Source organism: Arctopsyche grandis, chromosome 8 (assembly GCF_051622035.1).
Source record: "Arctopsyche grandis isolate Sample6627 chromosome 8, ASM5162203v2, whole genome shotgun sequence".
In the NCBI taxonomy this organism is placed as follows: domain Eukaryota; kingdom Metazoa; phylum Arthropoda; class Insecta; order Trichoptera; family Hydropsychidae; genus Arctopsyche; species Arctopsyche grandis.
Genome location: NC_135362.1, coordinates 24,825,195 through 24,842,530, shown reverse-complemented (window position 1 = coordinate 24,842,530; position 17,336 = coordinate 24,825,195). Strand labels below are relative to the sequence as shown.

Genomic DNA, 17,336 nt, shown 5'->3' with positions numbered 1-17,336 from the left:
CGAACATGGTGATTCCCTCGATTCGAGTAAGTTCTCAACATTCGCCCAGACGTTAATATTAGGACTATATTTTTCAACTGTAACTAATAGAGAATCATCCTGGCCTCCAATTGCGTAAATACAATAAAGTTTATACAACCATTTGAATCGATTGATTCTTTTAAATGCGTTAACTCACAGTCAAATCATGCCTCTTGAATTTCATCGGAGAACTTTCCATCCATTTATTTGGACCTGTGCAATAGGCATCAACTTCAATCGATGCACCGTACCGTACGTCATATCCTCCGATGATATAAATTTTACTGTCAATGACTGTTACAGCATAATTATATCGTTTGAAATTTATGTTTATAGATGTCCTCCAAGTATCGTTTTCTATATCATACCTAAATCGAAATGAAACGTTCAGTGATAACAGTTTCTAATATGCCCATAAATTAATTGAACTATTCCAATACTCTTCTATTGTGTATAATGGTTGTGCCTGGCTGTCAAAGCCTCCGATCACAAATATCCGATTGTTACAAACTACAGCTTTTGAATTCGCTCTTGCCTTTTGCATTGATTGCAATTCTTGTAGTATTCTCGTGTTCAAGTCCAGAAGCCACACCTGAAATTAAATAGTATATTCCTGAATCAAAATTCAATTATTCTTTTATTAATTGTAAAATACTAAGAATTGTTCGATTCAAATTAAAAATACTAAGCACATTGCACTACTTACTCTGTCTGTGACTTTATTTTCAAGCGTTCCACCAAATAGGTACAATTTATGTTCAATCAAAACACAGGAAAATTCTTGTATTTTATTTGGTATCTCGTAAAAAATACTCCAATTATTCGTATTCTTCAATCAAATTAGCATTCTGATAATATGATATTATAACAAGACAACCTATGTAAATGCATTTTAAAAAGTACGATGTCTTGCTTCGTATTTTTTAGGGAATATCATTTATTCGACTCACAGTTCTTTCGACCTCCTTTATATTTCGGCCGCCTGTATGCATTGCATACATTTGAAAATATGGTAGGTGCGGCCCTGATTGTATCAATAATAGATCAATGAGTAATATTATCAGATTTAGTATACATTAGATAGATGGTAAAAATAAATAAAATATATTGATTGCTGATAAAATTAGATATAATTAGATAAATCGAAATCAACAAGTATCGCATTACAATTCACTCTTGATATTTTAAGATCATTTAATTCATCATAATAATTTCTATTTGGGTCGTATTCCAAACTGGAGTGGTTTCCTGAAAATAAGTATGTAAGTTTGTCGACTTAATTTTACATACATATGTATATACACGTGCATAGATATATGCATACTTAAAACTTACCAAAGCAAATTATTTTTTTCTTATAAGCAATCGCACAGCGCACTTTCGCTTCTTTGCTTAGTTCTTTCCCCGTAGTCCAGGTATCGGATACAGGATCGAATATCTCCACTAATTCCGAATTTCCAACATCTGTACGACCACCTATTGCATAGATTTTGTTGTTCAAAGCCACGCCCTTGAAAATCATTAGGTGAAGTTATTATAAATTAAAAAAAGTTTATTTTATGTATGCATATATGTATATACAGTACACTCTCGATTATCCGGGATAATGCTGGGGCGGAAGGGCACGGATAATTGAAAAACACGGATAATCCGAATCATCAAATTTTGACTTGGTTTCGAATATAATATCATATTAACAACACAAAATTTTGTTTCATAATTTTAATACTCATTATTTATTAAGAAAAACGCTTATAGTTAAGCAGATAAGTGGCCATTAGTAGTTAGTACTAGTGTTGTACCATTTTATGACTAATGTAACCACTGGTATTTTCTTCACTTGTAGTGTCACTTTCATTTTCTTCGTCTTTTGAAAAAAAAAAGATCACCCATGCGTTTAAAACCTAGATCACTTAAATCATGATTGAGCCACTCATCGATGTTTTCGTTATCCACATTTTCAAAACATTTTAAATTTTCTAATAATCCACATAATTCAGATATATCATTTACTTCATTCTCTTCATACTTCATTAATATATACTTAATATATATAAGGTCCATACTTCATTAATATATATTGGTAGCAAAAATTTTGTAACCATAAGTCCATCGTTTGTTTTCAATATGCTTTCGTTCGGGTGGAAAGGAGCATTATCTAATAACAATACTGCTTTCTTTGGCAATACCTTATTTTTTTTTAAATCTTGCACCTCTGGAAACCATTTATTTTTTAACCAATCTTCATAAATCTCCCTGTCCATCCATGCCCTTTTCTGACTATAATAATCGACGGGTAGATTTTTCATTTCAGTTACCTTAAAAGATCGAGGTTTCTTTGCTTTCCCAATCATCAAAAGTTTCATTTCATGAGTTCTGCTGCGTTTCCTCAACACATGACAGTTATCCTTTCTTTGGACGATTTATGTCTAAGAGCGGACTTTTCTCTCATTAAAGCCAGCGTTTTTGTCGGCAAGCACTTCCAGTATAGGCCTGTTTCATCTGCATTATAGATTTGATCGGGTTGCAAATTTTCTCTTTGCAAATATTCTCGAAATTCGATGCAGAATTCATCAGCAATTGAAAATAATTAAAAATACGCATGTTACGAAAAAATCTGCTCTGAATTCACGCACTCGTTACTTTTTCGCTAATCAAAAGCGACTGAAAGAATTAACGCAATAGTAAAAGACATTTAAAAAGGAAACGAAAAACATTTCTGTGTGACATCATTTGTTTCAAATAACACGCGTGTTGAAGGTCGCAATCAATCGGTGCATCTCATAATCATATAAGAAAAAAATTAAATTAATTAATATTTTTCAAGCACGGATAATCGAGAGTATACTATATGTATATATGTAGGTATAAATTAACTGAACCTACAGATAGGCCAGATCTACACGAATTCATTTCATTAAGACGTGTCCATTTATCTGTTTTTGTACAATACATTTCTACAACATTTGTAAATTCATAGTCTTCACATGGAATAGTTCCTCCAATGACGTAAATTTTATCTCCACAAACTACTACAGCGGAATGTATTCGCTTAGAAAGCATCGAACTAACAAAATTACGTTCGTTTGGACTCCAGCTAAAAAAAATGAAAAATAAGGTGGTGACCAATCCTCATCATTTGTTCTTACAAATACAAATACAAGCTATTTGTTTTCAAATTTTACTTATTATGATCAGAAATATTAAAGCTTGAACTCTTGTACTTCATTTCTAAACTAACTAAATAAGAATTGATATCGTTAATCAATTCATCCATATAATCCACGTTTTCATCTATATAGCTCAGTATTTTGTGATCATTTAAGTTCGATAGCAGTAATAACAACAACGTGATGACCAGTTGACCACTTCTGTGCCAGAAGGTGTCCAATTAAAACCGCTTGGTAAATTAGCGCCCGACATAACCGCCCAGAAATTACCACGTGGCGACAAAATCGCGCCAAACAATGATACAAAGCCGCGCCCTACAAATTCGCCTCAGCAAAAAGTGCTGGACGACAAGACCGCACCAGAATATATGAAAAAAATAAATTATCAATTTAGACTTCGATTTAATCAATATAACTAAAGCCTAATTTCGAAACAAAGAAAAATTTCTATGGCACGCCACTGCTACATACATACATTTACCAAAATCATATTTGTTTTTATTTCTCAAACTTTTAAATTAAAATTGTATTGTAGAAATAAAATAACTTAATTATAACATTAATTATACAACTTAATCTTATAACATGTCTGTATCGGTGGCGTGCGTTGGCAATTTTTCTTTTTCTGTCAGATTACTCGTAGGATGCTAAAGCAAGCGTAATGACGTCACCGCATGCTCCCCGATGCGTTGCTAAACTTAAAGTTGAAAGCGGGAATTCGCTAATAGATGATGCTCCAGTTATATTAATCAAATCGAAATCGAATTCGGAGTCAAAATAGATATTTTAATTTTTTCATATATTCTGGTGCGGCATTGTCGCCGAGCGCTTTTCGTTAAGGTGGTTTTGTCACCAGCATAAATAAATATTTAAAATTAAATTTTAAAAAATAAAGCATATAATATGATAGCCAGGTATTTTATCCAAATATTTCCATAAGCAGATTGCCAGAAAATAGTTAATATTTTCCAGAGAAATTTACCATGACTGTGGTCGTTACTTTGATTATAATCAGAGAATGAAACATGTTATAAATTTTCACATACCGCTCTACAGTAAGTAATTCTCTTTCCTCGGAATCAAGTCCTCCCAATACATATACATGGTTATCAACTACTGCGACTCTGGTAAATTTCCTCGCTTCTAGCAGTGATGGTTTGTAATACGTCAATTGTTTTGTCACCAAATCTAAGCACTGTACCTATTTCAACATGGTATTGCGACTTTACAAACGTGTCTGTGTGTGAACGAATTTTACGACATTGCACATGTTAAAAAACGCTCGGATAAAAACCCAAACTTTGTCACACGACCATATCGTTTCTGAACTAAAAAGAGGTATGTAAAAATAGCAATACCTGATCTGTGGCGGAATTAAATCCTCCAAATATCAATAGTTTTTTGTTGTAAACGACTGAGGCAAAACCGTTAAATATTTTAGGTAAATCGAGAAATTTCAGGTATATTTTTTTCGATATAGGGTTATATGCGTCCATTGAATTGTCACCCTAAAACATTATCTAAAATATTACAAAATCATTGATAAAAATCCATATATGAAATTAAATAAACTCACTGTTTCGAATCCGCCTAAAATAAATACTGTTTTTTCTTCCAAATTACTACCAATTGGATTACTTTGAGGGTTTTGGTTGCTCAAATTAGTATTTAGATTCTAAAAATATTTTAATTTTTAATAAAAAAAATTCAATATTTACTGCATTATTAAGAATATTAAAAACCTCTTTATCGAAAGAACAACTCGCTCCACTATCAGCATCTACAACTGAATTTGAAGACATATTAAAAATTATAATTATACATATGTATGTGTGCATGTATTCTAATGTATATTATGAAATCATACCATTATGCGTCGTTTTCACTCTTTTACTTTTTACATTTTCATTTTGACTCAATGTTTGATCTCTATCTAAATTACTATTTTTTAATTTTTCTTTGATTACTTGATTGTGGTCTGAGCTTGCTTTCGAAGAGCTTTCCATGTCACAATTTGCTGCTATTTATTTTATTTTAAAATTGAATTTTATTTATAAATGATATTATGTATATTTAAAATCACGTGTAAATATGAATCTTTATTATAAAATTTACTTTGATCTTGTTTTCCATCACTATTTAAACTGTTTTCCCATACAAAAGCCATATAACGACGTCTTGCATTTTTCATTTTTCCGACGGTCGTCCATACTTTATTAATTGAGCATAATTCAAAAATTGCATCTGATTCTTTATTTCCTGCAATTAAACACGTATTGTATATGCTATAGTAGGTACATTGATTTAAATTTCACTAATTTCATGTGGACCACTTCAAAGAATATGTGTATGTACATATGTACATATATAAACACCCACCAAAACAAATTATTCGGCTATTATATATAACCGCACATGGTGATTCCCTTGGTGCGGCTAAGATCTCAACATTCTCCCAGTTGTTATTACAAGGATTATATTTTTCAACTGCATCTAATACCAGAGTATCATCCCGGCCTCCAATTGCGTAAATACAATTATTCAAAGGAACTGCCTGAAATTTTCAAAAAGTATGAATTAAAGTTCGCATACTAAAGTTTACACAACCATTTGAAACGATTGATTCTTTGAAATGCGTTAACTCACAGTCAAATCACGCCTATCGACTGTCATCGCATTAAGTTCACCAAATTTATTTGAAACTGTGCAATAGACATTAACATCTTTCGATGCACCTCCTTCATCATCTCCTCCGATGATATAAATTTTACTTTCAATGACTGCTACAGCGTAATTATATCGCTTGAAATTTATGTTTACAGGTGTCTTCCAAGTATCTTCTTCTATATCATACCTAAATCGAGAGAAAATCAAATAATCGTTCGGTTCAAATAACAGTTTTTAATGTGCCTATCAATTCATTGAACTATTCCTACTCTTCCATTGTGTATAATGGTTGTGCCTGGCTGTCAACGCCTCCGATCACAAATATCCGCTTGTTACAAACTACAGCTTTTGAATTCGCCCTTGCCTTTTGCATTGATCCCAACGGTTTCAGTTCTTTCGAGTTCAGGTCCAGAAGCCACACCTGAAATTAAATAGTATATTTCTGAATAAAAATTTACTCATTCTTTTATTAATTGTAAAATACAAATTAAAAATTCTAAGCACATTGCACTACTTACGCTATCTGTGACTTCCTTTTCAAACATCCCGCCAAAGAGATACAATTTATGTTCAATCAAAACACAGGAAAATTCTCGAATTTTTTTTGCTATATTATAAAAAAGAGACCATTTTCGATTCTTCGGGTTGAATTCATCAATCTCACTAGCATTCTGATAATATGATATTATTACATAAATATTATGTTATTTTATAGTCTAACGCAAAACTGATAACAAAACTTTACGTACGTCATCGACACCTCCAACTAACAAAATGGAATTATTTTTACTAGAATTCATTCTTAACCAGTTTATTTCAAAAACAAATGCATATAAAAGTATAATATCGGCTTCTCTTTCACTAACATTCACTTCTATTCCATCTTACCAATTTAAGGTAACTGCCCAGTAAAAGTTCATAATGTCATGAAAGATATTGGCATAAGATTAGATTACACAAATTCAACCAACTTTTAAAACCAGTAGCGTACAAAATATCGAAATAAAAATTAAATTAAAAAATTGAAATTAAATAACAAAATTAAGCTAACGAGCGAGATTGAGCTAAAATTAGATCATCGTTGATGTTTTGAATTACAACAATGTTTTGAATTACGACGATACGCATTACAACCAGAGAAATATTATAATTTCTCTGATTACGAGCGAAAAATACCTTGTTATTGTTTCTTATAAGTCGTCACGATATACTACTGTGTTTCCCCCCTCGGAAACATTTAACCAACGACGATTTTGGGCCAACTTTTAAAACCAGTAGCGTACAAAATATTGAAAAAAAAATTAAATTAAAAAATTGAAATTAAATATCAAAATTAGCGAGCGAGATTGAGCTAAAATTAGATCATCGTTGATGTTTTGAATTACAAAAATGTTTTGAATTACGACGATACGTATTACAACCAGAGAAATATTATAATTTCTCTGATTACGAGCATTGAAGTATAATGTATAGAATAGTCATTCCTAACAAAAGTATCGCTTAAAAGCGAGCCATCGAAGAGAGAGAGACGGAAAGTCAGAAGAGAGACAAAATAGTGAGGAAAAAAAATTCGTGGAAGTGATCGTCGCTTATCGTCACACGGATTTTTTGTGGCAACATTTTTAGCAACGGTGTACGGCCCTGTTTTTCAATGAGTGAGGCTGGTCCGAACATCTAGCACGTGCACATACAGATTTTCGGACTTTGTCGAACTAATACTACCACACAATTTCACTAGTAGAGCCTATTTCAAAGAGATCCTACTGCTACAGAGCTCAACAAACAACTGAGAAAAGCAGCCGAAATCTCCGTATGCACGGAGTTTTTGTGTCAACATTTTTGGAAGCTGAGAGCGCTTCTACCCATTCTACTTCAATGGTTTTACTAGTTAAATTCTCGGCTCACCTTAACGTTGTCAATTAAACTTAGCCTTTCGCCCCCATTCAAAACTTGCCTGTTTGTTGTTCATGTGTGTGTGTGTGTGTAGTTTCCTCGACAAATTATGTTACTAATTATTACTAAGAAGACGATGGACTACTTTTGATGAGCCGAATTTTTATTATATTTAAAATGTGACAACCAATATTCCATGTTTTAAACTTGTTTAAATTATATTTTTAAGTAATCTGAAATCTTACGCTACATAAATATTTAAAGTAATATGTAATCAGTATTTGGATTAAATACAATTAATATTATTATTATTCACTTATCGAAACGCATCGAGAAACGGGAACGGGAACGGGAATTGCATGCGTAATTGCATTGCATGGGAATTGTACGATGGAACGATGGAATTTATTGTATGCATGTTCGGGAAGCTTACTGTGAAGAAAAATCGGCCAAAAACAGGAACAGAAACGGGAATAACGGGAATGAGTGGCATTGCAACGCAATAATTTCAAATGTTTTCGCGTCGCGACATGCGTTGTTAAGGTAAAATAAACAAATAATTGAATAATTTCAAATGTGTTCGCTGTTTGCTTTTTTGCGACAAATGGGAATGGGAACGGGAACAGGAACGGGAACGAGAACGGGAATGGAACGGGAATTGCATGCGTTATTGTGGCATTCCAATGCATGCCGGGTTCAGCTAGCTATACATATGTATGTACATACATATATAAAAGTGAGCATTTTTCGATACACAAAAAGCGTTAATGGTAAAATATAATGCAGTCATTGATATGAATTTTTTTTGACAAAATTGACTAGTAGTTATAAATAGACTAGACTAGTAGTTTTTGACCATTGTGGCGCATTAGTAATTCTTGTAATGGTCCAAAATTTAAACAAATAAATCATATAATGCTTTGAACAAAGTTCGGGTTCAAATACCATTGGTTTTTGCTGGCCTGACCTTGAATTTGTGACTCCAGGTCGATCGTTTCCTATCAGAATTTTCTAATTCATCTGATTTTCATTGAAACGGTTACTCTTACTCATTTTCTTGCAAATCGTTTGAGTTTTCAGCAATTTCAAATTTGACTGAATTTTATAAAATTTTGCAAATTTATATATTTGACCATAAATGTTGATTGATATGTATTTACTTTAATACTAATAATACCTGTATCAAATGTACTATGTTTCTGGCCAGGAAGGCGCATTGGTGTTACCTTCCTGGTATAAATTAAAAATAAAATAAATTAGGTACAATGGAGTAGTAGAAAAATTCTAATCAAAATTGCTTTAATATAAATTAATTAAATATGAATGGCTATAATCCTCATTAATTCATTAATCAAACTGAACACAAAATATGATAACAAAACTTTACTTACGTCATCGACACCTCCAACTAACAAAATGGAATTATTTTTACTAGAATTCATTCTTTTACGCAAGATCTATTGAAAAATTTTCCACAATATGTAAAATATATCACATCAAATATTTCTGTTACCTTCACTTGTATCGATGGCAACTAATCGATTATAACTGATATGTATAGCTGCTTTTACACTCATTTCGATTAGTCATAAGACAAATTTAAGTTATTATTTAAAGTACCATTTAAGTCAAGTATCATTTTTCTTATATCAACTGATAATTTTTATCAAACGATAAACATATAAGGACCGAAAAACAATCTATAAAACTACTTGGGATCTATATCTATAAATGGGAATGGGAACGGGAACAGGAACGGGAACGAGAACGGGAATGGGAACGGGAATTGCATGGGTTATTGTGGCATTGCAATGCATGCCGGGTTCAGCTAGCTACATATACATATATAAAAGTGAGCATTTTTCGAAACACAAAACGCGTAAATGGTAAAATATAATGCAGTCATTGATATGAATTTTTTTGACAAAATCGAATTTCGCAACACAACTTATCAGCTGTGTACATATAGATATATTTGTAGTTATTATATGTAGATATTGGACGGTAAATGTGTTCTAATCTAATCTGGAGTAGATAGATTAGAACACTATCTCAACAGTCTCAACAGTAACATTCAACTGATCGAATTGAACGCTCGCAAGGTATGCTTAAAAATGATTAATTTAACTTTTATAAAACATGCAAAGTGTACATACATACATATGTATGTACCAGTGGCGTGCGGTGAAAATTTCTCTGTTTCCGTCGACAGATAAATACAGATGGATATCCGAGAGATTTCCACTGCACGCCACTGGTACGTATAAAATAAGCCACGCCACGTATACAATAATATGGAAATCGGTTATTAAAATAAATATATAATTATATAACCCTTAAAATGTTCAATTTATAATTTTAAGCACATTTTTAGAATATCTTAAACGATGGAAACTAAAACTTCATTTTTGATCGTAGGAGGAATAGACGATGATGTGAGTCCGATTGCATGTCATTTTTGCTGTATTTACATGACGTTTTTAGTTTATTATAACTTTATAATGCTTACAGAATTCCGGCTTGGTTGAAGAATTCCACCCGATTTCGAAAAGGTGGAACAATTTTTATAATTTTGGAAAAAGGATGAAAGAATTTTCATCTGTCATCGTGGACAAAAAAATGTATATGTTTGGTGGGAGATTGGATAACCGAGTTTCCGATAAGGTATAATTTTAGTTTAAATAAAATAATAAATATGCTATTTTTTCCAATAAGCTTATACTAAAAATTTACTTCTTTTTCAGGTATGGTGTTTGGATTTGGTTTTGAAGAGTTCGAAAGAGTTGTCCCCGATGCAGTATAGGAGGACAAATGCAGCAGTTGCAGAGGTTGATGGAATTATATATGTAATAGGAGGAGTTGATTCTGGAGATAATTCTTTGAACTCTGTCGAGGCGTAAGTCCATCATTTGTGATATATGTACATAACAGTTGGGCTGAAAAGTTCGTAGGCTAGCATAGAAAAAATCTTTTTTTTGTTAGAATTTGATTTTATTATTCAATATAGTTGCCTTCGAGGGCGATACAACGATTATAGCGGTCATACAATTTTTCGATACCATTTTTATAGTACGATTTGTATTTAGCCTCAAAATAGGCTTCAGTTTCGGCGATTACCTCTTCATCGGCGCAAAATTTCTGTCCAGCGAGCATCCTCTTGAGGTCTGAGAACAGGAAAAAGTCGCTGGGGGCCAGATCTGGAGAATACGGTGGATGCAGAAGCAATTCGAAGCCCGGTGCATTGTCTTGATGAAACAGCACTTTCTTCTTCTTCGAATGGGGCCGTTTTTCCGCGATTTCGTCCTTCAAACGCTCCAATAACGCTACGTAATAGTCGCTGTTTATGGTTTTTCCCTTTTTAAGATAGTCGATGAATATTATTCCATGCGCATCCCAAAATACTGATGCCATAACCTTGCCAGCCGACTTTTGCGTCTTTCCACGCTTTGGAGTCACTTCATCACGTGCAGTCCACTCGGCTGACTGTCGATTGGACTCCGGTGTGAAATGATGGAGCCATGTTTCATCCATTGTCACATATCGACGGAAAAATTCGGGTTTATTACAATTGAACAGCTCCAAACACTGCTCAGAATCATCAATTCGTTGTTGTTTTTGGTCGATTGTGAGCTCGCGCGGCACCCACTTTGAACAGAGCTTTCGCATACCCAAATATTCATTCACGATGTGTCCAACACGTTCCTTTGATATCTTTAGGGTCTCAGCTATCTCAATCAATTTCACTTTACTGTTATCCAAAATTATTTTGTGGACTTTTTTGATGTTTTCGTCGGTAACAGCCGTGTAACAGCAAATTTATACACGTGTCTTTTTAAGGTTAGGGCTAACTAAAAATCATATGGATTTAATACTAGAAGCGCTATCTATGTGTCAGCTTACGAACTTTTCAGCCCACCTAATATGTACTACATACATACATATATTGAATGTTTTATCATCTCGTTTCCAGATTTAATATTGAGAGTGAGGTTTGTAGAACTGTTTCATCCATGCATATTAGACGTTTTAATCATGCAGCAGTAGTGATCAAAAATACTATTTATGTCATTGGGGGATATGACAATGACAATACTTTACAAGATGTAGAAGTATATTACACAAGTACGGATACATGGAAGTTCGTCTGTCCAATGAATATAGAAAGGATGCAATTTGCTGTAAGTGTATTATTTTCGTAAATGTATGGGGTTTACACATACCTACATACATTGTATATTCGATGGCGATAAAGTCATAAAAATAAAATAATTATAAATTAATTCGATTTCAAACTACGCATAAAGTCCTATCAGAAGGCTCCCATTTAGATGTCAACAAGAAACATATTAGTGTGATAAAAAAATGTCAAAAGGAACTTTCAATTGAAAGACAGTTGATTTGGAGGACAATTATGAAGAATTGACATTTTTATATTCAATCCTTCTGATTTATTGCAATATTTAAAATTATACCTTGACCAATCGGGTCTTATCTAATTGAAGCTATTGCATATCTTTGGATAGAGTTCGTTCAGCGAGTGTAGAAAATTGAGACAGTGTTGGTAACTACCGGTTGACTACAAAGTATGCGTTGCGCATATATGTATATAATACATGTACTAACCAGGTTATGCCCGTTGATTTCAACGGTGGTTTCAGAAAGAAATTGATACACTAATTACAATAAACTTACATGTTATATATGTATATACATAAATACAATGTAAGGTAATTTGAGAGCGAACATTACACGCTCGTCGATCCAACCCGTTCACACGTTTAAAATGATGAATGAATGTGTGTGCGTGTCTTCGTGGATGTTTTTATCTTTGTAACATCTGACGCTTATTTTACTCGTTCCAAGTCAGGTGCTCAAAATCAGGAGAAAATGTCAGACGCTTGTTTATAAAATGTCAAGCCACGCTTCTACCAAGGAGAAAAAAAGGCGTGAATTCACCTCGACAGCCGGAGCCAGACTAATGCTCTGTTTACACACGAGCACGCACACTGTCTCAATTTTTTCCACTCGCTGAACGAAATTTACGATATGTACTGCTTTTGATAGCTATTTATCTCGCGGAGTCGTGTGTTGTATCACAGAGACGTATTTTCTTCCCCCGAAATAGTCTTGAATATGTCATTAATACTCATTTTTATGTGAATTACATTTTTAAATTAATCTTCTTGTAACTTTCAGGCAGTTAATCTTAAAGATAACATATATGTAATGGGAGGGGATGATGGTAACGAGACTGTTTCATCAGTAGAGCAATTTGATCCCGTAAAAAACCATTGGACTAAAGTCCCAAATTTACCAGAAGCTCTAAAGGGACATAGTGCAGTTGTTCACGACAATAAAATTATTTGCTTCGGTAAGATTTTCCATAATATTGTTATATATGTACAATGTATAGTATTATAAAAAAATAATGCTAAAAATGTTATTGTTTCTAGGAAATAAAAATTCCTTTACAGTGAGAGAATACAATCCAAATATGAAAGAATGGACGTCCATTGGACCAATGAAAAGTAGTCGTCACTCTTACACCGCCTTAGTCAAAATGTGCTAAGTCCAACTTATAATTGATTGGTGGGTAAAATATTTTTTGAATATCCAATGTTCGCGTTAATTTGTATACATTTCTAATTAAATAATGTTAAAATAAAAATACTTTTTTACAAATACATAAATGTTTCTTAACTTGATGTAGTTTTATTTGAAAAATTATTAAAAAAATCATATACATACATACATAGATCTAAAGGTGACCATCCACATTGAGATTTATCTACAGATAGGTAAATCTTAAGCGATTTTATACATATTCGTAACGTTTCTAACATATGTACCAAGAAACTAATCCTCCAACAGATAATGTGTTCATAACATATGTATGTACGTACATATGTATGTTCAATCGATCGAGTGATCTTATTTGTGTCTTTGCCTATATTTCAAAGACTCAAAATTTTATGAAATAATGAATTATATATTTTAATTACAATATATTTTTACTTTATCTATGTAGATATACATTTGTACATACATATGTACGTAGTAACAATATATAAAGTTTTGTGATCATGCGAAAATTCGACTCGGAAATTTTGACTGATTTGAACTCAGAATCGATCACTGATAATGTTTTCATGGTTTAGGTAAAATATGTGCGTGCTAGTTTGTTAGTATGTTAGTACATATATGTGTCTGAGTATTTTGGAGATTTTTTGAACACCGTTAGTCCAATCGAACAGAAACTTGTGTGTCAATTACTAAATTGCTTATCGATACGCTGTGACGTAAATATTTTTCAAATTTTTAAGTTGACCGGAAGTGGTATCTCCCCTTATATGTAGGTGTTCTATTTTTTTAAATTTTTATACTCAACAAATCACATTGAAACTTTTTACATGTAATCGATATAATAACTTACATAAGCTAGAATTTTAAAAATATTTTTACCTTCACCGAAGGTAGTACTTTTTACTCTAGGGAATCGAGGTTTTTTTGAATCGTCCAATATATTGAATTAAAATGGCAAAAAGTGGCAGTTTATTCTTGTTTGATATTTCATCTATTATTTTGACGACCATTTGTATGCTTTTCAGGAGAAAATTCCAGTATTATTCTTGTATCAATTTCATGTAAATAAAAATCAACAAGTTTGATAAACCGAAAGTGGGATTTTTCCTTTTAATAAAGTCAAAAATGCTCTTACCACACGATATTTTTTCACACTACTGAAAGGATCAAACTGAAAAATCATATTTGTATTTTTTATGTACTAAATGAGTTGATATGGTTTTGGTTAGAATTCCTTAACCGGAATTAGTAATATTTTTCAAAACATTATTTTATTTTGAGTTTTTAAATTTTTGCTGTCTTCTTTAAATTAATATAAATAATATTCATAGTAATGTTACGCAACAAAAAAAAATTGAACAAAACCCGACAACTGGAAGTAGAATTTTTGTCTCGTGTGAGTTTCTCTACATTAGCGTTCAAACTTGTATCGAAAATGTTATCTTATCGATATATGTGAATCATTGTCTGATTTTACTTTTTATATTTGTTATATTCTTAAAATACATAGATAAAGTCGTGGGTTGGTCATATCTGAATTTATTTAGTATGAAACATAAGATACTGAAATATCTGCCTAAAAATCTGAAAATTAATGTCTGTCGAAGTTCCAACTTCAACAGATAAATCCTTTGAGAAAGTCCACATAGACAAATCTTCATACAAAAGACAACATATAAAGTACATTATAGCCCCTAAGTAGCCTTCAAGAATCACAGAAATCAAAATTGGATGAACATGTTTACCTATACATACATACATATATATCTAGCAGAATAGACTAGTAGTTATAAATAGACTAGACAAGAAGTTTTTGACATTTGTGGCGCACTACGAATTCTTTTAATGGTCCAAACTTTAAAAAAATAAATCATATAATGCTTTGAACAAAGTTCGGGTTCAAATACCATTGGTTTTTGCTGGCCCGTCCTTGAATTTGTGACTCCAGGTCGATCGTTTCCTATCAGAATTTTCTAATTCATCTGATTTTCATTGAAACGGTTACTCTTACTTTTACTCATATTCTTGCAAATCGTTTGAGTTTGCAGCAATCTCAAATTTCACTGAATTGTATAAAATTTTGCAAATTTATATCATCATTTACAGCCATTCGCCATCCACTGCTGGATGAAGGCCTCTCCAACACGCTTCCACTCGTCTCTGTTTTGCGCAACACTCATCCATCTCATTCCGCACATTTTCCTAATTTCGTTCACCCATCTTCCTTGCGGTCTTCCTTTTACTCTTTTGCCTTCTCTCGGGTACCATTCAAGCACTTCTTTTGTCCACCTTTCGTCCATCCTCCTAGCTACGTGACCCGCCCATTGCCATTTCAATCTCTTCACTCTATCCACTATGTCCACTACCCTTGTCATATTTCTCACCCACGTGTTCCGCTTCCTGTCTTTCCTCGTTATGCCAAGCATACAGCGTTCCATACTTCTTTGAGTGCATTGGATTTTATTTTGCATCTTGGCGTTCAGTGTCCAAGTTTCACATCCATACGTCATCACTGGCAAAACGCATTGATCAAAGATCCTTTTCTTCAGGCAGAGTGGCATTTTTGGTTTAAAAACAGCATTCATCCGTCCAAATGCACTCCACCCTAATTTCATACGTCTCTTTATCTCTTCATTTTTACTACCAGACATGTCAATTATTTGACCTAAATATAAATAATTATTTACTACTTCTACTGGTTTATCATCTAAGGGGATGCTATCAGGCATGCAATAACTATTGAACATTAGTTTAGTCTTATCTACGTTAATTTTTAATCCTACTTTTCTACTGTCCCTGTCCAGCTGTGTTAGTCTGATGAGTAGGTCAACTGAATCACGAGCAACTAGAACTATATCGTCTGCGAACCGAAGGTGACTCAAAAAGCGACCATTGATGCTTACTCCGGCTGTATCCCAATCCAATTTCCTGAAAACTCCCTCAAGCACCGCATTGAATAACTTGGGCGAGATTGTATCTCCTTGTCTTACTCCTTTTCCTATGCTAAATCTATCTGTACCTGAAAAAATTTTAACCGAAGCTGTGGCATTCTTATATATTGCAGCTAATAGTCCCAAATAGGGTTCCGGCACTCCCTGTGTTTTTAGAGCGTTAAGTACTGCATTATGACTAACTGTATCGAAGGCTTTCTCATAATCGACGAAACCTAGGCACAATGGCCGTTGATATTCGTTGGCGCGCTCGATTAGTTCGCCAACTACTTGGAGGTGGTCCATTGTGCTGAAATTTGCCCTAAACCCTGCCTGCTCTATAGGTTGGTTCTCGTCGAGGATATTCTTCAGCCTTTCTGTAATAACCTTCGTGAAGAGCTTGTAGACCGCTGAAAGTAGACTAATGGGTCGGTAGTTCTTGATATCGCTTTTGTCGCCTTTTTTGTGTATTAAAATGATAGTTGCGTTATTCCATCCTTCTGGTATAGCTTGGTTCTGGATGCATTTGCTGAAAAGCCTAGCTAAGATATTAATTAGGGGGGGGCCGCCACATTTTAGTAAGTCAATGGGAATATTATCTTCCCCTGGGGTTTTACCGTTCTTTGCAGTTTTTAGCGCGGCCTCTACTTCGCTAGGCAATACTGCAGGAACCCTTTGGCCGTGTGTCGATTCCAGAGCGGGGAATTGGCCGTTGTCGTTCTCGTATAGTTTTGCATAGAACGTGTAAACTCTGTCTATGATTTCTTCTCTATTCCTAATTATTACTCCGCTCTCTGATCTGATTGCGATCATTTGGTTTTTGCCTAAGAAAAGATCCTGTTTGCACTTTTTCAGGCTACGGTTATTCTTAATGGTATTTTCTATTAGCTTGCTGTTAAAATCCCTGACATCCCTGACTATTCTCTTTTTAATTTCCTTATTTACTAGATTTTATTCTTGCTTATTATTATCCATATCTAAATTCCTTTTATGCTTAATTAGGTTTTTTGTTTCCGCTGAAATTTTGCTTAATTTAATCTGTTTCCTGAATCCACCTAATTTCTTACCTGTT

At 33.3% G+C, this 17,336-nt stretch overlaps 2 protein-coding genes across 7 annotated transcripts; one reads left to right on the top strand and one right to left on the bottom strand.

Annotated features, from left to right (window-relative positions):
• Positions 1–1,130: 1,130 nt before the first annotated feature.
• On the bottom strand, positions 1,131–9,301 carry LOC143915297 (uncharacterized). Of its 5 annotated transcripts, none has more exons than XM_077435865.1 (14): positions 9,143–9,301; positions 8,929–8,981; positions 6,128–6,279; positions 5,838–6,045; positions 5,571–5,745; positions 5,307–5,450; positions 5,059–5,211; positions 4,934–4,977; positions 4,768–4,866; positions 4,550–4,699; positions 4,238–4,392; positions 2,908–3,118; positions 1,357–1,531; positions 1,131–1,269 (listed from the first exon to the last, which is right to left on the bottom strand). In XM_077435865.1, exons 3-14 carry the CDS (start codon positions 6,229–6,231, stop codon positions 1,145–1,147), a joined length of 1,743 nt encoding a protein of 580 aa, XP_077291991.1. In that variant the 5' UTR covers positions 6,232–6,279; positions 8,929–8,981; positions 9,143–9,301; the 3' UTR covers positions 1,131–1,144. The 5 variants fall into 5 exon arrangements, 4 of the variants coding, with proteins under 4 accessions (XP_077291991.1, XP_077291990.1, XP_077291988.1 ...); XM_077435864.1 differs by lacking the exon at positions 8,929–8,981 and adding an exon at positions 6,377–6,465; XM_077435862.1 differs by lacking the exons at positions 8,929–8,981; positions 9,143–9,301 and adding exons at positions 6,377–6,529; positions 6,608–6,764.
• Positions 9,302–9,478: 177 nt separating this feature from the next.
• Positions 9,479–13,454, top strand: LOC143915296 (uncharacterized). Of its 2 annotated transcripts, none has more exons than XM_077435860.1 (7): positions 9,479–9,853; positions 10,126–10,186; positions 10,263–10,415; positions 10,496–10,647; positions 11,722–11,929; positions 12,948–13,122; positions 13,205–13,454. In XM_077435860.1, the coding sequence occupies exons 2-7, from the start codon at positions 10,139–10,141 to the stop codon at positions 13,318–13,320; spliced, it is 852 nt and encodes a 283-aa protein (XP_077291986.1). In that variant the 5' UTR covers positions 9,479–9,853; positions 10,126–10,138; the 3' UTR covers positions 13,321–13,454. The 2 variants fall into 2 exon arrangements, with proteins under 2 accessions (XP_077291986.1, XP_077291987.1); XM_077435861.1 differs by having other exon boundaries at positions 9,807–9,853; positions 10,115–10,186; positions 13,205–13,450.
• Positions 13,455–17,336: the final 3,882 nt, after the last annotated feature.